The sequence below is a fragment of the Anomaloglossus baeobatrachus genome, chromosome 1 (genome assembly GCF_048569485.1).
Source record: "Anomaloglossus baeobatrachus isolate aAnoBae1 chromosome 1, aAnoBae1.hap1, whole genome shotgun sequence".
Taxonomy (NCBI): Eukaryota; Metazoa; Chordata; class Amphibia; order Anura; family Aromobatidae; genus Anomaloglossus; species Anomaloglossus baeobatrachus.
Genome location: NC_134353.1, coordinates 62,610,769 through 62,637,322, shown reverse-complemented (window position 1 = coordinate 62,637,322; position 26,554 = coordinate 62,610,769). Strand labels below are relative to the sequence as shown.

Here is a 26,554-nt window from a genome sequence, read left to right as displayed (position 1 = left end):
CTCTATAGAGATTGTGCATTGACAGTGAGGAGACGTCACATTGTAGTCTCAACAATAAGTCCTGCTGCTTACAGAAACACTCCAGGAAAACAACAGATCGGACCTTGACAATACAGGCAGCCCTGGATTCTAGGGTTTAAACTCTTGCAGCATGTGGTCTTCAGATTACATAGCAAAAACCTGCTGACAGATTCCCTTTATAGGGTGTTTAGCTTCGTTGGCTGCTTTCAGCCGTCTTGTGCCCTACCCACTTCATAATGGGTACATGGAGCATCAAGGGGCTGACCAGTTTATGCTTATTATGTATACATTATCATTGGCTAAATGCTTTACTGATGCACAAATGTCCAATAGGTATAAAAGAGGGACGGTATAATTCACTAAGAGGCGCTTCAGAGTGATTTCATAGAAGTTACTTAGACCGACCAGTCAGCCAAATTCATAGGAAAAGGGATCATGGATCCTGAAAAAAAACAAAAAAAAAAACCCAAAACAACAAATGGTTCTTTTTGCAGTGTTTACCCACTGAGCCAGTTTTTCACATAAAGACTTTTTTATATATTATTAGGTGGAGGCTGCTCCAGAGCTGGAATCTGTTACTGCTGAAGTGAAGAGCAGCCTGGCGGAGGGACCCGAAGTGTCTGCAGCACCAGCAGTTGACCAGGCGGAGGTCCTGAGGGACACCGCGCCCGTCCTGGAGGGGGTCAAGGTCTGTATCCTGCTTTAATAGTCAGCATAGTCGTAGTTGTTTTGTTTTTTCCCCTCACCCATGACAGCACCACGTGATTATATGGGTGCTGTCATGGGTTCTGGAAAAACCAGCTACCGGTAAGTAACCGAGGTGTTTTCCCCTAACCCATGACAGCACCCATATAATCACGTGGTGCTGTCATGGGTTCTGGAAAAACCGGCTACCGGTAAGTAACCGAGGTGTTTTTGTTTTTTCACCCCCCATTGGGACTGCTCTGTAACGTCCCTCGGTCTTGTCCTCCTTCCTCCAATGTAATTGATGAGAAAATTAATTTCTGTTGCACTTTACCGTTCCATCTCGATGAATATATTGGGGGACACAGCTGCCATCTGTTCCAGGTCATGTTGATTCCTGGATGTTTTTTTTGGTTGGCCTTCTCTAGCTGCCTCGTGTCTAAAGACTGGTATAGCTCGCCCTCATTAGCCAACACTCTATTTTTCTGCCTAGTCAAGCCTCTGAGTGGAGGTGCGTATACCCATGGTTCTGTGCCCCCCCCAATGTATTCAACAAGAAAGGGATTTTAATGTAAGAACAAACAAAAACCACCATTTTCCATTCACTGACAGCAAGCCAACTGGATGATATGGTCAGAAATTAAAACACTAAACATATGAAAAAGTTTCTGAGGATTTTATTATTGAGTAGTAAAGATCTTTCACATTGCAGTCCGATCTCCGTCCACTGGTCCCGTCAGGGCTTCTAATCAATTAAGAAATATTGTCTGGAACACCAATTCTGAGTCTGAACTGGGTGCAAAAACCTAAAAAATCTGCACTATATGGAGATAAGGTATGCACACCAGTGACTATGTAAGGGGGATATATGAAAAGCAGAAACTGCTGTGTGAATACTGACTTGAAAAATCCAATAGCTATATGCAAGAGTGAAAATGTGAAAAATGGAACCTGCATTACTGCCATGAACATATGAATCAAGAGAAATTTAGCTACTGAATTGATCAATGCAATAGAGCCCCAACACTACGCCAAAGTATTTCTCTACGTTGGGGTCCCTAGCTTGTGTGTGTCCTCTCATGCAGTTAAAAAACTTACCGTGTATGGGAAGCTGAGACCCCGGCTATTTATGCGTATAATGTGGACTGGCAATAGGTGTGGTTGGGGAGGGTTCACAAACGAAAGACCACAAATCAATTAAGAAATAACGTCTGGAACACCAATTCTGAGTCTGAACTGGGTGCAAAAACCCGGCCCCACCACACCTGTTGCCAGTCACTGGTGTGCACATTTTCTCTCCATATAGTGTAGATTTTTTAGGTTTTTGCACTCAGTTCAGACTCAGAATGGAGTTCCAGATGTTATTTCTTAATTGATTTGTGGTCTTTCGTTTGTGAACCCTCCCCACCACACCTATTGCCAGTCCACATTATACGCATATATAGCCTGGGTCTCAGCTTCCCATACACGGTAAGTTTTTTAACTGCATGAGAGGACACACACAAGCTAGGGACCCCAACGTAGAGAAATACTTTGGCGTAGTGTTGGGGCTCTGTTGCATTGATCAATTCAGTAGCTAAATTTCTGTTTATTCATATGTTCATGGCAGTAATGCAGATTCCATTTTTCACATTTCACTCTTACATATAGCTATTGGATTTTTCAAGTCAGTATTCACACAGCTGTTTCTGCTTTTCATATATTCCCCTTACATAGTCACTGGTGTGCATACCTTCTCTCCATATACCGTCAGGGCTTCTGTCTGAACCGGATGCGGATGTATACGTTGCTGAGGACCATTGACTATAATGGTGCAGGCGGAGTCACCATGTGCTGTTATGCACCATTTTCAGGCGTACATGGTTACTAGAGGCGAACACCCAGACGCAGTCTATTAGATTTGAGTGTCCGCCTGCAGGAAGCATATATTCCCAAAAACTGTGCACAACAAAGCATCCGGTGAGTCCGTCTGCACCATTATAGTCAATGGCCCCCATCAGCGCATGCGTCCGAAACTCTTTTTGCGGGGGACTCTGATAGGACCACTGAACGGAGATTAGAACGCAGTGTGAAAGCGGCCTAATAAGGGGATGATCTCTGCAGAAGCCACCCTGGGGGTTGTACATATATAGTTATATGAAGGGATTGTTCTTGTCCTCCTATAAGGGTTAAATGCTATAGTAAAAGAAAATCGCTAATTATTTTTTTAAAATATAAAAATTCACTTTCCCTGCTTTTAAAAATAAAAAAAAGAAAAAAAATTTGGTATCGCAGTATTTGTAAAAATGCAAAACAAAGAATGAATTAGTCTGCACAGTAAATGCTGCAAAGAGGAAAAAAAAAATCAAAACATCAGTTTTCAGGTTTTTTTTTTTTTTAACCTGCTGTAAAAAAAATGCAGAGAAGTTGTAAATACCTCAAATTGGTTATGAAGAAATTTTTAAAGTTTTTATAAAAAAAAAATTAATAAATTACGACTAGAACTGGTCAGAGTAGAAGTGTGCATCGCTGATGGTACAGAGCAGCAGGTATCACACTGACCCTCAGTTGGTCGTCTTTGGGCCTATGTCATGATTATGACTGGGATCAGGACAATCCTAAAACTGCCGTTACCTTTCAGGGTGAAGAAATAACCAAGGAGGAAATTGATGTTCTCAGCGACGCCTGCACGAAGCTCATAGAGCAGAAGAAGCTACTAACGAAGGAGAAGGAGGAGCTGTCCGAGCTGAAGGATGACGTCCAGGAGTACTGCGAGGTGAGAAGTGGGAGAATAGTCTCTTCATCTTAAAAGTATCTGTGAAGGTAGCCTGGGCTATAGATTGTTTGTTCAAATGTAATAAGATCTGTGTATGTAAATAATCAAAATGTAGATGTAGTTGTATAATTATCTGTGTGTCTGTATGACAATCGCACAGACGCCATAATATGATTCTAAGCTATATGTTCAAGAAAGGGTTAACCAAGGACAAGTGCACAAATGTATAAACAATGGACAGTGAAGTCTTTCTTAGTGAAAGTCTTAGTGATTTCACACAGAGAAAAAAATGTGCTAACTAGATAATCAGGCCAGAATATACTGAGAGAATTTTATAATTATGATTTTCTCACAGCTGAAATAAGGGATGTTATATGTGGGATGATCACTCCCTGTTCTTGCTTCAAGGTCGAAATCGAATATTGCATGGTATAATCACACATCTTTTTTTAATACACGAGTTCAGACACAAGCCTGGGCTCAATCATTGATTATTGAGTCTCGTATCTGTACAGATACCTAATTTGGCCCTGTGCCTCTGGTGCCCTGAACAAAGACTCCATTAGCAGTCTTACCCAAATTTCTCCCTTGACATATCCATTTCAGGTTAAGCCCATTTTTTTTTTTTTTTCCTGCCCCCACTACAACCAGTGAGGACATGACCACTAGGTCTAGAGGATGCAGGTCTTGCTTAGAGCTTTGTATATAGCAATCAAGAAGGCAGAGACAGGAATTAATTGTTTCTGCTTTCTTTACGGGGAGTCTGGCTGTGTCTGACACTCGTGTAGCTGCCCGATCTCTTGCGGCTGTCTTATTTTACACCACTCACTTCCAGATAACTCCTTTTAGTCCCTGTGCGCACGCTTAGGCTCCCAATTAGAGCTAGAAGAAAAGGAATTTACGGTAAGTAAACAAAATTCCCTTCTTTTTATCGCTTTTTTGCTGCATGTTTTGATGCAGAAAATGTTCATAACTTTGCTGCAGTCCTTCCCCAGCAAAGTCTGTGGTAAAAAAAAAAAATGGTGTGCGCACACTGCGTTTTTTTTTTTTCACCTACATGTCTTGCTGCATGTTTTCTGCAGCAAAAAGAATGTGCAGGTCACTTCTTTTCTGCAGGTACCTGCGGTTTTTGCCATAGATAATGGTAACAATCCATAAGGAAAATTCGCGGCAAAATCGCATTAACACCGCATATGCGGTTTTTGGGTGCGGTTTGCTGCAGTTTTTTACCGCAGGTGCAGAATTTTCTTAAGAAAATTCCATTTTCTTGTGCGTACATGGCCTAAAAGAGATTGGGGCATATACTGCAGTGCCTTTAACAACTCATCTCACCGATCTCCGAATGAATTGGAAAGGGCAGCGCAGCACTTGCTTCTAGCCGTCTGTGGTTGTCGTGCTGCCTAGACCCTCTAATGTTCTATCAGGACTGGATAATAACTTGTGACAATGTTGCAGGATTTGCAAGAAATACAGAAGGAACTTTCAAAGTCCGGACAAGAGATGGTGGTGGAGGAGTCGAAGGCGAGCAAGAGGCTGACGAAGAGGGTGAACCGTATGATCGGGCAGATGGACAAAATCATATCCGAGCTGGAGATCGAGGACAAAGTGTTGGATGAAGGAAGTGCGGCTTCTCCACCTGTTGGGTGAGTGTGTGAGGCTTGTGTTTTGTGTGTGGTTGTTTTTTTTTGTTGTTATTCTGAGCCCTTTGATGGGCTCCTAGGCTTTACATTGATCTTGTAGTCAGTCTTTGAGGAGAGGAGCGCTCAACTGAGAGGTTCTGCCTCTGTTCCAGTGATCGGTGGAGGCCTGAGCATCGGCACTGCCATCAAATAATCAGCGTTTAGATCCACAAAGTGTACTCCTGCGGAATAGCTCCTAGTCTTCTTTACAGAGGGAATATTTGGCACCCTTCTGATTTTGAGTGAACTTTAGCATAGTAATTTTGCTCAGAACATTTACTTTTATTTTTTTATATTTAATAAAAATAATATGTTTGAACTACGTTATTATTTAAATACTACCGCTTTTCGGATTATAAGAAGCACTTTTCCGCTCAAAAATTTAGGAGGAAAATGAGGGGTGCGTCTAAAAATTTGAATATAACTTACCGGGAGGTGGAGAATTGGTGGGGGGCTGTCGCTGCAGCTCTGTGTGGGGGAGGCTGGGTGCCTGTCTGTGAGGGGGAGGCTGGGAGCCTGTCTGTGAGAGGGGGAGGCTTGGGTGCCTGTCTGTGAGAGGGGGAGGCTGGGAGCCTGTCTGTGAGGGGGAGGCTGGGAGCCTGTCTGTGAGGGGGAGGCTGGGAGCCTGTCTGTGAGAGGGGGAGGCTTGGGTGCCTGTCTGTGAGAGGGGGAGGCTGGTAGCCTGTCTGTGCGAGGGGGAGGCCGGGTGCCTGTCTGTGCGAGGGGGAGGCCGGGTGCCTGTCTGTGCGAGGGGGAGGCCGGGTGCCTGTCTGTGCGAGGGGGAGGCCGGGTGCCTGTCTGTGCGAGGGGGAGGCCGGGTGCCTGTCTGTGCGAGGGGGAGGCCGGGTGCCTGTCTGTGCGAGGGGGAGGCCGGGTGCCTGTCTGTGCGAGGGGGAGGCCGGGTGCCTGTCTGTGCGAGGGGGAGGCCGGGTGCCTGTCTGTGCGAGGGGGAGGCCGGGTGCCTGTCTGTGCGAGGGGGAGGCCGGGTGCCTGCCTGTGCGGGGCGGCGGGTGCCTGTCTGTGCGCGGGGGGGGGGGTTAGGGTAGCCTGTCTGGGGGGCGAGTGCCTGTCTGTGCGGGGGGGGGGGGCGGGTGCCTGTCTGTGCGGGGGGGGCGGGTGCCTGTCTGTGCGGGGGGGGGGGCGGGTGCCTGTCTGTGGGGGGGCGGGTGCCTGTCTGTGCGGGGGGGGGGGGCGGGTGCCTGTCTGTGCGGGGGGGGGGGGGGTGCCTGTCTGTGCGGGGGGGGGCGGGTGCCTGTCTGTGCGGGGGGGGGCGGGTGCCTGTCTGTGCGGGGGGGGGGGGCGGGTGCCTGTCTGTGCGGGGGGGGGGGGTGCCTGTCTGTGTGGGGGGGGGGGGGGCGGGTGCCTGTCTGTGCGGGGGGGTGCCTGTCTGTGTGGGGGGGGGCGAGTGCCTGTCTGTGGGGGGGGGGGGGCGGGTGCCTGTCTGTGCGGGGGGGGCGGGTGCCTATCTGTGTGGGGGGGGTTAGGGTGCCTGTCTGGGGGGCGGGTGCCTATCTGTGTGGGGGGGGTTAGGGTGCCTGTCTGGGGGGCGAGTGCCTGTCTGTGCGGGGGGGGGACTAGGCGGGTGCCTGTCTGTGCGGGGGGGGGGGGGGGCCTGTCTGTGCGGGCGGACAGGCAGCCGGCTGGGTGTGCGGACTTTGGTGGCTATGCTGACAGCGGAAGCTGCGGTGGCAGGTGTCCCAGATGGTCTGTCCGCGGTCTGGGTTTCAAATGATGGCGCCTGGAGTCAGCGTGAGTGCAGATGGCGCTCTTGGATGAGAGCTCCTTCTGCGCATGCACTGCTCCGGGCGCCATTTCTTTGAAGCCCAAACCGCCGACAGAACATCTGGGACACCCGCCGCACCGGCCTGCTCCACTACACAACCACCGCAGCTCTTCTGCCAGCACTGACCCGCTGCCAGCACAGCCTCTGCCTCCTGTGACCCCGCTCCACCACTGCTGCCGCCCACCTCTGTTAAGACAACACCGGAGTATAAGACGGACCACTTTTTTTTTTTTTATCTCTAAATTTGGGGGGTATCTTATAAAACGGAAAATACGGTATATATATTTTATTAGTATATTATTTGAATTATATAATTTCAATTGCCTCCTTTTCCGCCCTCCAAGATGATGAAAAAAAATCATTTGCTATCGCTATAATCTAAATACTCCAATTTGTGAATTTAAAAATTAATCCATACAGTAATCGACCCGAAGAAATACAAAAAATGCCAGGATTTCCTTTCTTTTTTTTTTTTTGCTTTTGAATCACCCTAGAAAATGCAATAAAAAGTGATCAAAACACTATTTAGGTATTCCAAAATCAATAGAAACTACAGCGCATCACATCCAGATACAGTGTAAAAAAAAAGGTACTGATCTCAGGAAATAACAGAATTTTTTTAATTTTTTTTTTTTACATTTATTGTAACCACTAAAATACATGTATTTGTAAATTGTGCATTGCCACAATTGTACTCACTTGGCAAATTGGGTCACCAGGTGATTTTTATCGGCCAGTGAAAGGCATGAAAAACGAAGCCCTCCCCCAAAATTTCGTAATTGTTCTCTTGATGGCTTCATTGGGGGCACAGGATACCATTGATATATGCCGATTTCACTGTAGTTGCATGTTTATTTTTTTGCCGTTTTTCTCTACATTAAATGGTACAATTAATGGAGTCATTCAAAGCTACGTCCTGAAAAAAAACAACCAAAAAATAAAAAAAAAATCTTGCTACAGCTGTGATGAAAAAAAACCCCAAAAAATAAAAAAAATCTTGCTACAGCTGTGATGAAGAAAACCCCTCAAAAAATAAGAGAATAAAAAAAATCTTGCTACAGCTGTAATGAAAAAAAACCCCAAAAAATAAAAAAGATTTAAAAAAAATCTTGCTACAGCAGTGATGAAACCCCCCCCAAAATAAAAAAATAAAAAAAAATCTTGCTACAGCTGTGATAAAGAAAAGCCCTCAAAAATAAGAAAATAAAAAAAATCTTGCTACAGCTGTGATGAAAAAACCCCCCCAAAAAAATAAAAAAAATTAAAAAAAAATCTTGCTACAGCTGTGATGAAGAAAACCCCCAAAAAATAAAAAATTAAAACTTGCTACAGCAGTGATGAAACCCCCCCCCAAAAAATAAAAAAAATCTTGCTACAGCTGTGATGAAGAAAACCCCTCAAAAAATAAAATAAAAAAAATCTTGCTACAGCTGTGATGAAACCCCCCCAAAAATAAAAAGAATCTTGCTACAGCTGTGATGAAAAAAAAAAAAAAAACCCCAAAAAATAAAAAAAATTAAAAAATCTTGCTACAGCTGTGATGAAGAAAACCCCTCAAAAAATAAAATAAAAAAAATCTTGCTACAGCTGTGATGAAACCCCCCCAAAAAATAAAAAAAATCTTGCTACAGCTGTGATGAAAAAAAAACCCCAAAAAATAAAAAAAATCTTGCTACAGCTGTGATGAAAAAAAAACAAAAACCCCCAAAAAATAAAAAAAATTAAAAAATCTTGCTACAGCTGTGATGAAAAAAAACCCCCAAAAAATAAAAAAATCTTGCTACAGCTGTGATGAAGAAAACCCCTCAAAAAATAAAATAAAAAATCTTGCTACAGCTGTGATGAAACCCCCCCCAAAAAAAAAAAAAAATCTTGCTACAGCTGTGATGAAGAGAACCCCCAAAAAATAATAAAAATCTTGCTACAGCTGTAATGAACCCCCCCCCCAAAAAAAAAATAAAAAAAAAATCTTGCTACAGCTGTGATGAAAAGATGTAAAAAATGAATAAAAAAATAAATAAAAGTGCTATAGTGAGATAATGTGTTGCCCCTGCTGATCGGAATATGCCGGATGTATGTTATTGTTGTGTTTTCTTGTCTGGTGTCTTGCCCTCCTGTGTCCTCCTGTAGTCCCGCGTCCCGTCTCGCGTCCATCGTGTGTGTGTTGTGATCATACAATCACTTCCAGATCTGTTGTGAGCAGCAATCATCAGAGGTCCCCGGCTTAATCGCCGTCCCCCGCTTCCCTCCTCCCTCCTTTTTATTTGTCGGTCGGTCTCTTCCCTTGTTTTAATGGCTATAACTGTTTGCTGTACACAGATTGTATTTCGCCTTTAGGGAGAATCTGGTCAGCATTAATGAGCTGATTAACATCATGCGGCACATACAGAAGATCCCGGAGCAGAAGCTGCTGAGGTTAGCCGAGGCGCTGGATGAAAACCGGGACGGAAAGATCGACCTGGACGACGTGGCCAAGGTACGGCGACTCCTCTGTCCTTGTAGAAGGACCTGCCTCTCTTAAAGGGCTTGTCCCGTCTACTTTTCCTTCTTGGTGCTGCAATTTCAATGTTGAGGAGTGTATGGTAATAATTCACTAGTAATTCATGGATTCAGACCCTGTTTAGTAATATAGGTGCTCGTTTTGAGCATTTTCTCAACTATTCAAAAGTCATTATATACGAGGGGGAGGAGGTGAGCTGTGACATCACCTATTGCAAAAGGTGGATCCTGTTATCAGTCATTGTACAGTAGTAGTAGGAGGTGAGCTGTGACATCTATAGTGATTGGTGGATCCTGTTATCTACTGTATATAGAGGCGTTATCAGTCATTCTACAGGAGGAGGTGAGCTGTGACATCACCTATTGCAAATGGTGGATCCTGTTATCTACTGTATATAGAGGCGTTATCAGTCATTGTACAGGAGGAGGTGAGCTGTGACATCACCTATTGCAAATAGTGCATCCTGTTATCAGTCATTGTACAGTAGTAGTTAGAGGTGAGCTGTGACATCATCTATAGTGATTGGTGGATCCTTTTATCCACTGTATATAGAGGTGTTATCAGTCATTATACAATAGTAGGAGGTGAGCTGGGACCTCTATAGTGATTGGTGGATCCTGTTATCTACTGTATAGAGGTGTTATCAGTCATTGTACAGGAGGAGAAGGAGAGCTGTGACATCTACAGTGATTGGTGGATCCTGTGTTATTTATTGTATAAAAGTGTGATCAGTCATTGTACAGTAGGATGAGGTGAGCTGTGATGCCACCTATCGTGAATGGTGGATCCTGTGTTATCATCTGTATATAAGGTGTTATCAGGGGAGGGAGAAGGTGAGCTCTGACATCACCTATTCTGAATGGTGGATCCTGTGTTATCTACTGTATATGTGTTATCAGTCATTTTACAGTAGGAGGAGGTGAGCTGTGACATCTATAGTGATTAGTGGATCCTGTTATCTACTGTATATAAGGGGGTTATCAGTTATGTCATTTTACAGAAGGGAGGAGGAGGTGAGCTTTGACATCACCTATTCTGAATGGTGGATCCTGTTATCTACTGTATATAAGTGTTATCAGTCATTTTACAGTAGGAGGAGGTGAGCTGTGACATCTATAGTGATTGGTGGATCCTGTTATCTACTGTATATAAGGGGGTTATCAGTTAGAAGTCATTTTACAGAAGGGAGGAGGAGGTGAGCTGTGACACCACCTATTGTGAATGGTGGATCCTGTGTTATCTGTATATAAGGTGCTATCAGTCATTGAACAGGGGAGGGAGAAGGTGAGCTCTGACATCACCTATTCTGGATGGTGAATCCTGTTTTCCCTGTATATAGAGGTGTTACCAGTCATTGTACTGGAGGGGAGGGGTAGGAGGTACCCTGTGACATCCCTTATTGTGAATTGTGGATTCTGTTATCTACTGCATATTAAAGTGTCCTCAGTGATTGTACAGAAGTTGAGCTCTTACATCACCTATTGTGAATGGTGAAAAGGCTGTCTAGTCTCTGCTGATAATGTGACTGCTGAAAAGGCTTCTTCATAGAACAGAAAGGGAGTCCAGTATAGGATAATGAGTTGAGCTGTGACATCACCTGTTGTGATTGGTTGTGATCGGGTCTCTGATGATAATGAGACTGCTGAAACAGGAAGTGTTGGTCTAGTATTGGGTCTAGTGGCCAGGGTGAAAATTGCAATACAGTGGAAACTTGCTTAACGAGAACAATCCGTTCTGGGAGTGTGCTTGTTAAACAAGTTACTCGTTCAGCAAAGCAACATTTCCCATAGGAAATCATTGCAATGCAGACAATTCCTTCCACAACTTGTTAAATGTCCCATCCTGGTCCCCTATTGTGCCATTCCATACAAATACACACAAGCACGCACGCACGCACACACACATATTATGTTCACCTTACCTTCCGTTCCATCACCGGCCTCCTGGGACTTGTAGTTCGCCGTGAGGACGTCGCTATGTACCCGGGAACTACAAGAACCATGAGACCAACGGTGGAACGGAAGGTAAGGTGAGCATAATACTGTGTGTGTGTACGTGTGTACATGTACGTGTGTGTGTGTGTGTGTGTGTGTGTGTGTGTGTGTGTGTGTGGACTGTAAGTGCTGGTCAGAGCGCGGTGGATGTACGGAACCGGAAGTGTGTGCGGTGAGAATTTTGCTCGTACAGCAAAGCTTTCTCGTAAACCGGGTTACAAATTTACAGAAAGCTTTGCTCGTTAAGCGAAATTCTCATTAAGTGGGTTACTCGTTAAGCGAGGTTCCACTGTATTTCTAAATTTTTTTTCATATTTCCTCTTTTTCTCCTCAGGTCGTGGAACTGATTGATAAGGAGGACATCGACATCTCCACTAGCCAAGTTGCCGAGATCATGGAGCTTCTGCAGAAAGAGGAAAAGCTGGTCGTGAAAGAGAAAGCGAAAGAAAAGGCGGAGAAGGAGCACGTGGCGGAAGTGCAGAACTAGCCCTCAGCGATCCATCCTCTCCGTACACGCGCACATCTCGTCACTCATCCGTACCGCTGCTACCGTGTGTCTATTGCTTTTCGGGTGATTTGATTGCCAAGTGAGATAATGGCGTGCACTGTCCTATGGAGTGAAATAAAGGCTTGGTGTACAGCGACCACCATTCCAGGAGCAGCGGGCTTACCACCACCACCACCTCTTCTATTGCACAATTATCGTAGACTTTTGGCTTCCTTCTGCCTTCCATATTAAACAACCTGGTCTCTCTTGGATGTGCCCGCTCCGCTTTATCCCTAGCTGTTGTCTCCCACCTGTCCCGTTTGTTCCTAGGAAGTGGGCCATAAAAGATGAAGTTTGCCTGAATTTTCTGCTATTTTTGGCCATTCTCAGGTGTATTGTGGAACCCATGGGGGATATAGCAAAATGGATTATTCTCCATGCAGGTAGGGATGTGCACGAGCCATATGGGCGATTAATAAAGTAGAGCCTGTTCATAGTCCCATCGTGGGGTCCATAGGGACCGAAGGAGAAAAGTGCCATCCGCCATAGCTAGAGGTTCTGATACAGGACCAATACGGAAAAAAGTAAGACCACCGCAGTCGTACAGTCCAAAAGTTATCTTAAAGGGGTACCAGGTTTTTTATTATGGCCAGGAGCAGCTGGAAGATACAATACCTACAAACCAATCCATCCATTTTGGTTTAGTTTTTGGGAGTAGCAGAACCTTTAAAGGGGTTGTCCACTACTTTGACGTTGACGGTTATCCTTAGGATAGGTCATCAATGTCTGATCAGTCGGGGTCTGACACCCCGCACCTTGCCGATCAGTTGTTCTTGGTCCCGGCAGCTGGAAATGCTCAATACTGCCCCATCTTCTGATCGCGGCCAGGTACTGCACATCTGCCTGCCTTTCTAATCAATATGAGGCGGTTGTGCAGTACCTAGTCGCAGCCATTATCAGGAGACGGGGCAGCTCCGGAACTGAGCATTTCCTGCTGCCGGGGCTGGGAGAAGCTGATCGGCGGGGGTGCCGGGTGTCGGACCCTTGTTGATCAGATATTGATGACCTATCCTAAGGACAGACCATCAATGTAAAAGTAAATGACAACCCCTTTAAATGTGGATAGTCCAGGATTAGGAAAGCATAGTTGCTTTATTAAAAAATAAAATAAAAAAATGGCGCCGCCCTTGTGGGTGTGGGTGGTTGCGTCAACAGTGGAGCACAACCCCGGTCCAGTGCCATTTTGGTACTTTTCCTTGACCGGGCGACAAAATGCCACTATCCTGGGTGCCTCTTGCAAATATTGGACCCCCATATGAGACCTAGTGACTCGGCCTCACGTGGCATTATGGGGCCCAAGTAATTGCAAAAGGCGCCCAAAAATTATTTGGAACTGCAATACCAGACATAACCAAGGCCAAAGTGTGGCACTGTGGCGGGCATCCCAATCCTGAAAAATCCCTTTTTAAGCTGCTTTCTGCACACGCTCTCCAAATCCTAAACCCTTAAAGGGGTCCTTCGTTATTGCAGCTGTTGGTCATGGAGCTGAAACAATAAGTCTGTATTAACTCAATGATGTTCTTTTGGCTTCATGACAGAGCGGCCATATTGAAGTAGCCCCAAATAATATTTCCTTTTTTTTATTTGTATATGGGCCTTCATTTTTATTTAAGTTTCCGCGGCTGCCTCCCGGGGCAGAGAATGTATTGTGGTATATTTTTTTATGAATTGCCTTTATTCATAGTCTAGGAAGAATTTTCCTCCTAATTTATTTGAAGCCCGATCCTGCGGTGCTTTTTTTTTTTTTTTGTGTTTAAAGCCAGGAATGTAATATTTTTTTTTTTTTTTTTTTTTTTATATATTATTATTTCTATGCATTTTAATCCGGCAGCAGACAACTCTTCATCTAGTCATTTAGTGGATATTGTCCATTACTTTTATACTGGTAATTATAATAATACGGATCTGCGATGACTCTAAACTTCTGTGTCTGATTGTAAATAAGATAAATGGAGATGTAAAGGGCGGAGACGTGGACGGCCGCTCGCCGGGGTGGGTGTAGTAGGGATCCTCTTTCTTTTACTGCTGCTTTGCTAATAAAACAATATAGAAGTATCTGTACGAATGTTCACTGCGTATATTCTTATTTTAGAGAACTTCCCAAAAATTGGTGAATTCTGCCCCAAAAGGACCATGCGTTCCAAAGCTTGTGCTGCAGTATCTTAGTAGTCCCTTTATATCTCTCACTTGCCTAAAGATGGGCCTACTGTACAGTCGAGACACGGGCGCTGGATGTAGGTGACCACTAGATCACCCATCCAATGTTTATGGGACAACATAATGGTGTCCAGCATTGTGGAGCTGAAATGTTCACATCTTCATATTTCTGAAGCCCTGATTAGTTACTCACAAGGGACCCAAGTAGAATGTTTGCTTTTTATGTATATCTGGAGGCGATCCAGATGATCATGCGTTAGATATGGCTGACAAACGATTATATGGCCTCCTGTTAATTTGAATGTGTTCTGTAGTGCCACATTTTTCCTGTAGTGGTCGCTACAAGAAAAATCTGAGACTGTCATTAATCCTATAGTACATTTTGGGGAGGGGATTATCAAAGGATAACAGCCCCTTTTCTTGAAAAGATCTCTTACGCTACTCCTTTTTCTCTTCTATACTCCTCTTTTTTTTATCTTTTTTTTTATCCACCTTTTTTCACGCCTCCTTTTTTTTTTCTTTCCTTTTTTCACTCCTCCTTTTGCTATTTTAGGTTCCTCCTTTTTGCTCTTTCACACTTCTCCAAATTCTTTACGCTCCTCAATTAATATTTAACACTCCTCCTTTTTCTCTTTTACTCTTCTCCTTTTTCTCTGTTACGCTCCTCCTTTTATTTATGCTCCTCCTTTTTGTTTTAAGACCCTCCTTTTTACACTCCTCCTTTTTTTTTTTTTTTACGCTCTTCATTCTTTTACGCTCCTCATTCTTTTACGCTGCTCCTTATTCTCTTTTACACTCATTCTTTTACGCTCCTCATTTATCTTTATTACGCTCCTCCTTTTTTTCTAATGCGCTCCTCCTTTTTTCTTTTTTACACTTCTTGATTTCTTTAACCCTCCTCCATTTTTCTCTTTTTACACTTCCCCTTATCTGTTACGCTCCTCCTCTCTTACGCGCCTCGTTTATCTATTTTAAGCGCTTTCTTTTTCCTCTTTACGCTTTCTTTTTCTCCTTTACGCTCTTCCTTTTTCTCCTTTACGCTCTTCCTTTTTCTCCTTTACGCTCTTCCTTTTTCTCCTTTACGCTCTTCCTTTTTCTCCTTTGCGCTCTTCCTTTTTCTCCTTTACGCTCTCTCTCCTTTACGCTCTCTCTCCTTTACGCTCTTCCTTTTTCTCCTTTACGCTCAACCTTTGCCCCTCCCCTTTCTGAAAACATTGTTTTTAAACTGGAAAGGAATTTTTTTACCTAACAGAATCTGCTATGATCCCGTGCTATAATCTTTTGCGTCCTCCCCTGCCCAGGAGATGTGGTATGATCAGACCATGTCCCTGTACGGCCAGACACAGCCATTACACAGTACACAGCAGGGACACATATATAGGGTTATCTCAGTACAGGAGCATTTTATATAAACACTTCCAATTGTGGAAATTATTATTATTCCAAGATCTATTGATTAAAATCAACTTTGTTCTGCAAAGAAGTGTAATGTGACCTTTCAGACCTAAACTGGCTAAGCGGAGGGATATATACAGTAAGCAATTTTCCAGCTACTTTAGGAGATGATTGGGACATGTCGCGGGATGTTTTCACCTAGAAATGTAATTATATGGAGGAAAAAAAAAAGAACCTTGTAGGATGCAGTTACAGGTTCTTCCTTTTGGTTGTGCCTAATATATACCTTATTATAAATTGTAGGGACCATTATATAGATGATCTTTCTGTGAGAGGATGGTATCCCGCCTACATGCAGCCAAAAACCTCACTTATTACTCTTCTGGATCGTCAATGTTGCTTCATTTTTTATTTTCGGTGCATTGCGGCCTTTAACCCCCATGAAAGGGAAGTTCTGTAAAATAAGTTCGTTTTACTATGTACTATTAATTTTCGCTCAATAATAGACTTACAATGAAAACTCTTTCTTCTATGTTCTTTTGCAGTAATTTAAGGATTTTTACTTGACGATAAGGCCAGTTATGTAGGTTTTGGAGCTAAATCCTTTATTTTTTAAAGAACAAATATATACAAATATATAGTATGTTGTCCAACTACAACTCCCAGTATGCACCAGTTACGGAAAGGTGAATTGAATAGAGGCAAATAGTTTACCGGTGTGGTTTAGGACAAGCCTTTATCTATCAACTGGATAGGTGAAAAGTGCTAGATGAGTGGGGTTCTTATTCTAAGACCCCCTCCTATTTTGGCCCTTTCCTGTTACCCACAGGAGTAGGAGTGCCATGGACTTGCAATAAAGGGTAAGAAGTGACACGGGGGGGGGTTGTCTCTGGTTGATCTAGCATGTATATCGCCTGTCCATAGGAAAGGTAAAAAGGTAAATGCTTCTGACCAGTATTTGCATTTAAGGCAAAAAACTGTGGCTGGAGGAAGGGGCAAGGTGGCTTAGGCGAACATTTAAAGGGATTGTTCATCGCTGTTTGCTTTCACATTGAGAGGTGATCGGAGATGATATCACAGCTGACCTTACCCTCTGGGCGCATACATGAGCACAACGTTGGGACATCCCCTTTAAACTACATGCATCTTCTGCTCTTGTAGTTCCGATGGTTATATAGTATGTCCATGTGATAGGGGTGATGGTGTGCGCTTCTGATAACCTTGGCCCACTTGATAGTAAATTTTAAAAACTGTCCTTCGTGACAGGCGTTGATCAGTCAATTGAAGCACTTCACTCCAAAAACACCCACCAACCAGAAAGCCGTACATGCACTGTTATCACTCAACTTTTTGTAAAATGAGATTTAATCTTGTGATGTATGACTTTAAATAAACCTGTTTTGCCTTTCATTCACTGATTTTGTTACGTGTTTGATTTCTTATTTTTATGTATTCTTTACTTTCTCATATTTGTTCTCTACAAAATCACCATCAAATACTGGACAACCCCTTTAAGTATGCAGTTGGCAAATAGAGAAAAATATATATATATATTTTTCTCTATCGCCTTCATTGGGGGACACAGGACCTTGGGTGTATGCTGCTGTGACCTAGGAGGCTGACACTAAGTGAACATAAAGAGTTAGCTCCTCCCTGGCAGTGTACACCCTGAGCCGGAGGCGGTACCATGCCAGTTTTTTGCTTAGTGTCGTAGGAGGCTGATGTGGGCCCATATCTCTGTGGGCCAACCTCAACCTAGGCTATTTATTTTTTTCCGTTTTTTTTTTCAACTATACGGCGCCGCTCAGCGTTCTCATCCCTTTTACGCTTTTTATCTCTTCTGCAGGATTAAAGATCCCGCATCAAAGAGTATCCTCGCCTACTCCTTCCATACAGGGTATCGTCCCCACTCGAGACACAGCCCTTATCCCCCTCCGGCCCCATGGTACCACCCCAGGGGCTGATTGGTGTCCTACGCATCTACGTTTTTATGGGCTCACTCCCCGTCGACTCCCTATGGTACCGTCCCAAGGGGTGTTTCGGATGGAGACGGCGAGGAAACATCGCAAGCGCAGGAGCGCTCACAGCACCAGGCCTCCCCCAGCGTTCTCCCCTGTTTCACTGGGCCCAGGCAAAGGAGCACACACTGCAGCGCAGGAGCGCTCTGCAGTCTTCCACACAGCCCCCCAGCAGCCTCCCCTGGCACTTGCCAGCACAAGCCTGCACTCACCGGGGGCCTTCAGCAGCCAGGATGGGACCCAAGGATCTGGACACCGCGCAGGGACGCAGGTAAACCCTGCTCCGCGCGCAGCGCTGCGCTCCCGGCAGCCGCCGCTCTCAAATTTAGTCCCCGGCTTCGGGCCTACATTAGGCCGGAGCTCTCCGCCCCCCCCGTTTGCGCGCGCGCGTCTTCCGGGCCCGCCCCCCGCTTTTTCTGCCCAGCAACAGCAGAGCTCATCCCTAGCACGCCCCCTCAGTAAAGAAAAAAAAAGAGGCAAAAGCCCGTGTTTTCTTGCAAACGTCCCACCTCAGCACAGGCAGACCACTGAGCAGCAGCATCTCTTTTCCAGTGGCTGCCCCCAGCTGCTCTGAGCCTCCTGCTGACTCGGAGAGGACACAGGCCTGGGTGAGTGCTGGTTCTGATAAGGACCAGCAACTTTTCTTACATTTTTTTTCTCCTCACTTTTTTCCTCCTATCTCCTGTCCCCTCCCTAGTGTCTCTAGTAGGAGACCCCTGAGCAGCCATGCCTAACTCTAAGTCGTCCCGATCCAAACAGGTCCCGTTCATAATGCATTTTGCGTGCTCGTCCTGCAACGAAAAATTCTCCCAAGGCCAGGCTACCCCCCTCTGCGCAGCTTGTGTCCCTGACCCACAGCCCACGCAGATTGCCCCAGACGCCGCCGACACCCCCATCCCACTCGCTACTGCAGCAGTACAGGATGCACCGAGCCCCAATGCGCTCCCTCCCCCGGAGTGGCTAACTTCTCTCTCCCAGTCGGTGGATTCCCTGTCGAGGGCATCTCAGACCATCGCGCAGGCTATGCAGTCACCCCCTACGCTCAGCCATGCCCCGCAGGTCCAGCCGTCGCAGGATGACAGTTGGTCTGACCCAGAACCGACTACTGGAGCGCGGAAGCGGACCCGTACGGTCTCGTCTTCCGATTCTTCCCAGAGGTGTCTCTCGCCTCCAAGGCATCCGGAGTTCGCTGAGATCTTACGCAAGCACAGACAGCAACCGGACAAGACGTTCAACAACGGTAAGTCGTTTGATTTACACTATCCCTTCCCCATAGATCTCAGGAAGGAATGGGCGGGCTCACCGGTGGTCGACCCTCCGGTCTCCCGTCTGGCCTCGCATATAGTTCTATCTCTGCCACAGGGAACATCGCTCCATGACGAGAGATTCGCCCGTTCGGCCTTTGAGGCGGCAGGCGCGGCCCTGTCTCTGGCCTTCGCCGCCGTCTGGGTAGCTAAGGCCATGGTGACCTGGGCCGACACCCTCCGCAGAGGGCTTCGCTCGCAGTCGGGCGATCCCAAGCTTGTCAACATGGCTGCACAGATTGCCCTGGCGGGTGAGTACATCATTAACGCATCTCTGTCTACAGCCAATTGCGCAGCACAAGCGGCCAGCAACACGATGGCAATCCGCCGGGCAGTCTGGCTCAGAGCCTGGAATGCAGACGCGGCTTCAAAGAAATAACTTACCGCCCTCCCGTTTGCAGGAGGCCGACTGTTTGGGGACAGGCTCGATCAGATTATCGCCGAGGCTACGGGAGGAAAGAGCACCTCCCTTCCACAGCTGAGACCAAGGCGTTTCCCACGCCGCCAGCCGACCTCAGGTTTTCGCCCCCTTCGCAGCTTCAGTTCCCCGGCACAGCCTAGGAGGAACAGATCCCCGCAGAGGAGCAGGAAGAACCCGTCTTTCAAAACAAATCCCTCCTGGCGTTCCAGACCACGCCAGCCTGCCAAACCAGCATCTAGATCTCAGCGATACTCCTCCAAATGACTCCTGGTCTTCGCGCGTCAGCGCAGACCAGGTGGGGGGGCGCCTTTCTCAGTTCCAACACGTCTGGCTCCCTTTGATCACAGACGCTTGGGTCAGAGAAATCCTAGTCTCGGGTTACAAGATAGAATTTGTCAATTCCTCCAGGCCGCTTCTTTCTTTCCCATCCTCCCGAGTCGGACGCGCGAGCTCGCCCCTTTTTTCGCGCCATCAAATCTCTGCACCGCTCAGGGGTCGTGATTCCGGTTCCAGATTCGGAGCGGTTCAGAGGAGTTTACTCCAACCTCTTCGTTGTCCCCAAGAAGGATGGCACTGTGCGCCCTGTTCTCGACCTCAAGATCATCAACAGGTACGTCAGAACCCGAAGGTTTCGCATGGAGTCCCTCCGATCGGTGATTGCCTCCATGGAGGTCGGCGAATTCCTCGCCTCTCTGGACATACAGGACGCATATCTGCATATCCCAATTGCACACCAGCACCAAAGATTCCTACGCTTTGCCGTAGCACAAGATCATTATCAGTTCACTGCCCTACCGTTTGGTCTTGCTTCCGCGCCTTGAGTGTTCACGAAAGTCATGGCCGCTGCCATGTCGATCCTGCACTCCAGAGGTGTTTTGGTAATTCCATACCTGGACGACTTACTGATCAAAGGGTCCTCTTTCAACGACTGTCGTCTAAGTGTCCAGGTCACCATCGACACTCTATCCCGTCTCGGTTGGCTCATCAATCGGAAGAAGTCGTTGACCCCGGCTCGCCGGATTACCTTCCTAGGCATGGAGTTCGATACCATCCAAGGACGCGTGTTCCTTCCACAGGAAAAGATTGTCTCCCTCCGGAAAGACGTCCAGACCCTCCTCCACTCCAGGGCGGTGTCCATACGATTTGGTATGAGGGCCCTAGGTCGGATGGTGGCGGCAATAGAGGCGGTTCTGTTTGCCCGCTTCCACCTTCGCCCTCTTCAGCTATTCCTGCTGCACAATTGGGACAAGTCTCTATTCACCTTGGATCGCAAGATACGTTTGTCCCCGAAAGTCCGCCACTCGCTGCGCTGGTGGACCAACAGCCAGAATCTCGTCAAAGGAACATCGTTCTTACCAGTGCACTGGAAGACGGTCACCACCGATGCCAGCCTTCTGGGCTGGGGAGCGGTCTTCCCGCTCCACACGGCTCACGGTCAGTGGTCCTACCAGGAAAGCCGGCTCCCGATCAATGTTTTGGAGATCAGATCAGAGCAGTCCTACGAGCCCAGCAAGCTTTTCAACACCTTCTCCAAGGGTCTTCAATCAGGATACAATCGGACAACGCCACGGCGGTGGCATACATCAATCATCAGGGCGACACGAGGAGCGTCATGGCGATGAGAGAGGTGGAGGATCATACAGTGGACAGAGTCTCACAACGCCAGGATCTCCGCGGTACATATCCCGGGCGCGGAGAACTGGGCGGCCGACTACCTCAGCAGACAGGGTCTGGCGTCGGGCGAATGGTCTCTAAACAGAGAGGTTTTCGAGCAGATTTGCCACAGGTGGGGGACTCCGGATGTTGACCTGATGGCCTCGCGGTTCAACAATCAAGTTCCACAGTTCATATCCCGCTACCACGACCAGCAGGTGCTAGGAGTCGACGCCCTCATTCTTCCGTGGAAACAGTTCAGACTACCGTTCATCTTTCCGCCGCTGCCACTGATCCCAAGAGTCCTCAAGAAAATCAAGGCAGAGGGCATTCCGGTGATTCTCATCGCTCCAGAATGGCCCAGGCGAGCATGGTTCGCAGAACTCGCACAGCTCGTCGCAGACACCCCATGGCGGCTTCCAGATCGGCCGGACCTGCTGTCTCAGGGTCCGCTCTTCCATCAAAATTCAGGGGTTCTCAATTTGACGGCATGGCTCTTGAATCCTGGCTGTTAGCCCAGTCAGGATTTGCTCCAGAAATGATTCAGACTATGATTAGGGCTCGAAAGCCCTCATCGTCAAAGATCTACTACCGCACCTGGAAGGCATTTTTTCAGTGGTGCGAGGTCAACGGCAATCTCTCCCCGCTAGTTCTTTCACTACCGACGCTTCTAGCGTTCCTTCAGGCAGGGTTGCAAGCGGGTCTCTCGCTGGCGACCATCAAGGGGCAGGTTTCGGCTTTGTCTGTACTTTTCCAAAGAAACCTAGCATCACGTCCGCAGGTCAAGACGTTCATCCAAGGAGTCGCTCATCTGAATCCGCCCTATCGGGCTCCGCTAGAACCATGGGATTTTAATCTGGTTTTAGGATCCCTCCAACTGGCTCCATTTGAACCACTCAGAATCTTCATTCTCACACGTATCCTGGAAAGTGGTCTTTTTGGTGGCGGTCACTTAAATCAGGAGAACGTCTGAACTGGCAGCTCTTTCGTGCCGCTCACCTTTTATTGTTTTTCACCAGGACAAGGTTGTCCTGCGCCCGTCTCCGGAGTTCCTGCCGAAAGTGGTGTCTCCTTTTCACCTGAATGAGGAGATCGTGCTTCCATCTTTTTGTCCAGCACCCACTCACTCCTTGGAAAGGTCACTACCTACACACTCTGGACTTAGTACGAGCGCTCAGGACATACGGCTCGAGAACTGCGCCGTTCCGCAAATCAGACAACCTGTTCGTCCTGCCTGCTGGTTCCAAGAAGGGTATGCCGGCGTCCAAGGCTACCATTGCCAGATGGATCAGATCAGCCATTGCGGAGTCCTACCGAATCAGGGACAAGTCCCCTCCGAGGGAAGTAAGAGCCCATTCCACCCGTGCAGTCGGGGCGTCTTGGGCAGTCAGACACCAGGCTTCAGCCGAGCAAGTCTGCAAAGCCGCAACGTGGTCCAGTCTTCATACCTTCACCAGGTTTTACAGGGTCCACACCCAGGCATCAGCAGATTCCTGCCTTGGGAGAAAGGTGTTGCAGACTGCCTCTAAAAAGGTAGTAAACAATTGTACAGAGCTTTCCCACAGAATTTGTTGTTTGCTTTGGTTCTGTAGGAAGGCTTATGTACCCACCCAGGGACTGCTTTTGGACGTCCCATGGTCCTGTGTCCCCCAATGAAGGCGATAGAGAAAGAAGGATTTTTGTGTACTCACCGTAAAATCTCTTTCTCTGAGTCTTCATTGGGGGACACAGCACCCACCCTGTTTGGATTGTGAGGTCTTCATTTACCGGATGTTTCCCGATGTTGTTTGCGGGTCACCTTTTGTTTCCATCCGGCTACTGTATATTTACGTGCCCATAAGGCACTGTGTTTTTTTTTCAACACACATTTTTCTCTTGTATTACATAGTTAGTTATGGTTGTTCAAGGCTCTCCTACTACTGCTTTTACACAAAACTGGCATAGTACCGCCTCCGGCTCAGGGTGGGGAGGAGCTAACTCTTTATGTTCACTTAGTGTCAGCCTCCTAGTCACAGCAGCATACACCCATGGTCCTGTGTCCCCCAATGAAGACTCAGAGAAAGAAATTTTACGGTGAGTACACAAAAATCCTTTTTATATATATATATATATATATATATATATATATATATATATATATATATATATATATATATATATATATATATATATATATATATATATATATATATATATATATAAATTATATACACACACCCCCAAAACCCCCATGTGCCCTTAGCAACCAATCAGATTCCACCTTTCATTTTCCAAAGAGTCTGTGAAGAATGAAAAGTGGGACCTGGTTGCTAAGGGCAACTGAGTCGGTTTCACTTTACACCATGTTTGATAATCCTATTACACATACTGTCCTTTGGACCACCCTGTGTGTGTGTGTGTATGTGTATGTGTATATGTATATGTATATATATATATATATATAAATATGTCTGTGTACTTTCATTGCAGCCATTTGGTAAATTCAAAACCATTCATTTTTTTCCTCATTAAAGTGCACTCTGCCCCCATCCCCCATCTTGACAGTGAAAAAAAACAAATGTAGAAATTTTTGCAAATATATTAAACAAGAAAAAATTAAATATCCCATGGCCATAAGTATTCAGACCTTTGCTCAAACACTCATATTTAAGTAACATGCTGTCCATTTCCTTGTGATCCTCCTTGAGATGGTTCTACTCCTTCATTGGAGTCCTGCTGTGTTTCATTAAACTGATAGGCCTTGATTTGGAAAGGCGCACACCTGTCTATATAAGATCTCACCGTGCATGTCAGACCAAATGAGAATCAAGAGGTCAAAGGAACTGCCCAAGGAGCTCAGAGACAGAATTGTGCCAAGGCACAGATCTGGCCAAGGTTACAAAAGAATAAAAAAAAGCAGTACTCAAGGTTCCTAAGAGCACAGTGGCCTTTATAATCCTTAAATTGAAGTATTTGGGACTACCAAAACTTTTCCTAGACCTGGTCGTCCAGCCAAACTGAGCAATCGTAGGAGAAGAGCCTTGGTGAGAGAGGTAAAAAAAAAAAACCCCAAGATCACTGTGGATGAGCTCCAGAGATGCACTAGGGAGATGGGAGAAAGTTCCACAAAGTCATCTATCACTGAATCCCCTCCACCAGTCAGGCCTTTTATGGCAGAGTGTCCTGATGGAAGCCTCTCCTCAGTGCAAGACATATGAAAACTCGCATAGAGTTTGCAAAAAAAAAAAACACATGAAGGACGCCCAGACTATGAGAAATAAGATTCTCTGGTCTGATGACACAAAGAACATTTTGGTGATAATTCTAAGCGGTATGTGTGGAGAATATCAGGCACTGCTCATCACCTTCCCAATACAATCCCAACAGCGAAACGTGGTGGCAGCATCATGCTATGGGGGTGTTTTTCAGCTGCAGGGACAGGACGACTGGTTGCAATTGAGGGAAAGATGAATGCGGCCAAGTACAGAGATATCCTGGAAGAAAACCTTTTCCAGAGTGCTCTGGACCTCAGACTTGGCCGAAGGTTCACCTTCCAACAAGACAATGACCCTAAGCACACAGCTAAAATAACAAAGGAGTGGCTTCAGAACAACTCTGTGACTATTCTTGACCGGCCCAGCCAGAGCCCTGACCTAAACCCAATTGAGTATCTCTGGAGATACCTGAAAATGGCTGCCCACCAATGTTCACCATCCAACCTGACTGAACTGGAGCGAATATGCAAGGAAGAATGGCAGCGGATCCCCAAATCGAGGGGTGAAAAACTTGTTGCATCGTTCCCAAGAAGACTCATGGCTGTACTAGCTGAAAGGTGTTTCTACTCAATACTGAGCAAAGGGGCTGAATACTTATGGCCATGTGATATTTCAGTTTTTTTTGTTTAATAAATTTGCAAAAATTTCTACATTTCTGTTTTTTTCTGTCAGGATGGGGGCAGAGTGCACATTAATGAGAGAAAAAAATAACTTTTTTGAATTTACCAAATGGCTGCAATGAAAAAGAGTGAAAAATTTAAAGGGGTCTGAATACTTTCCGCACTGCTGCTGTTGATGGATCTGGCATGCCTGTTATATTCTTTTATTAAAAGGGAATTTGTCAGCACCGAATTAGTACTATGACTGTTGGTGCTTGTTTCTCCAATTAAAATGATCCTTTGGGAGGTCAATGCACTTCTAGCCTGATTTGCATTTGTTTACTGAGCTTGATTTCTCATGACTCGCACATCTGATCTCTAAAAACCAAAGGTATTTTGACAAGCACTAGTGATAAGTGGGCACTACCATGCTCCGGGGCTCTGTACTCATAACTAGTGATGAACGGGCACTACCATGCTCCGGGGCTCTGTACTCATAACTAGTGATGAACGGGCACTACCATGCTCGGGTGCTCAGTAGTCGTAACTACATCGTGTGCAGAATTATTAGGCAAGTTGTATTTTAGAGGTTTTGTTTTTATTATTGATCAATAACTATGTTCTCAAGCAACTCAAAAATATCAAAGCTTAATATTTTTGGAAGTTGGAGTGGGGTTTTTTAGATTTGGCTATCTTAGGATGATATCTGTTTGTGCAGGTAACTATTACTGTGCAGAATTATTAGGCAACTTAATAAAAACCAAATATATTCCCATCTCACTTGTTTATTTTCACCAGGTAAACCAATATAACTGCACAAAATTTAGAAATAAACATTTGACATGCAAAAACAAAACCCAAGAAAATTAGTGACCAATATAGCCACCATATTTATGACACTCAACAGCCGACCATCCATAGATTCTGTCATTGCTTGATCTGTTTACCATCAACATTGCGTGCAGCAGCCACCACAGCCTCCAGACACTGCTCCCAGAGGTGTACTGTTTTCCCTCCCTGTAGATCTTACATTTTATGAGGGACCACAGGTTCTCTATGGGGTTCAAATCAGGTGAACAAGGGGGCCATGTAATTATTTTTTCATCTTTTAGACCTTTACTGGCCAGCCACGCTGTGGAGTAGTTGGATGCATGTGATGGAGCATTGTCCTGCATGAAAATCATGTTTTTCTTGAACGATACCGACTTCTTCCTGTACCACTGCTTGAAGAAGTTGTCTTCCAGAAACTGGCAGTAGGTCTGGGAGTTGAGCTTCACTCCATCCTCAACCCGAAAAGGTCCCACAAGTTCATCTTTGATGATACCAGCCCAAACCAGTACCCCACCTCCACCTTGCTGGCGTCTGAGTGGGAGTGGAGCTCTGCCCTTTACTGATCCAGCCTCTGGCCCATCCATCTGGTCCATCAAGAGTCACTCTCATTTCATCAGTCCATAAAACCTTTGAAAAATCAGTCTTTAGATATTTCTTGGCCCAGTCTTGACGTTTTATCTTATGTTTCTTGTTCAAAGATGGTCGTTTTTCAGCCTTCCTTACCTTGGCCATGTCCCCGAGTATGGCACACCTTGTGCTTTTTGATACTCCAGTAACGTGGCAGCTCTGAAATATGGCCAAACTGGAGGCAAATGGCATCTTGGCAGCTTCACGCCTGATTTTCCTCAATTCATTGAGCAGTTATTTTGTGCTTTTTTTACCCAACACGCTTCTTGCGACCCTGTTGGCTATTTGCCATGAAACGCTTGTATGTCTTTGAAGTGCACAGACATCACTAG

General features: G+C 45.9%; 1 protein-coding gene across 2 annotated transcripts in view; it reads left to right on the top strand.

The window, feature by feature from the left end:
* The window catches only part of LETM1 (leucine zipper and EF-hand containing transmembrane protein 1), an 87,070-nt gene extending 70,137 nt beyond the window's left edge, over positions 1–16,933 (top strand). Inside the window, exons 10-14 of one of the 2 annotated variants that reach the window (XM_075346807.1) lie at positions 569–709; positions 3,326–3,460; positions 4,916–5,103; positions 9,260–9,398; positions 11,751–16,933. In XM_075346807.1, the coding sequence (XP_075202922.1) occupies positions 569–709; positions 3,326–3,460; positions 4,916–5,103; positions 9,260–9,398; positions 11,751–11,903 (756 nt within the window). In that variant the 3' untranslated portion in view covers positions 11,904–16,933. Of the gene's footprint in view, positions 1–568; positions 710–3,325; positions 3,461–4,915; positions 5,104–9,241; positions 9,399–11,750 lie in introns of both variants that reach the window. The other variant, XM_075346806.1, reaches the window with a different exon arrangement.
* Positions 16,934–26,554: the final 9,621 nt, after the last annotated feature.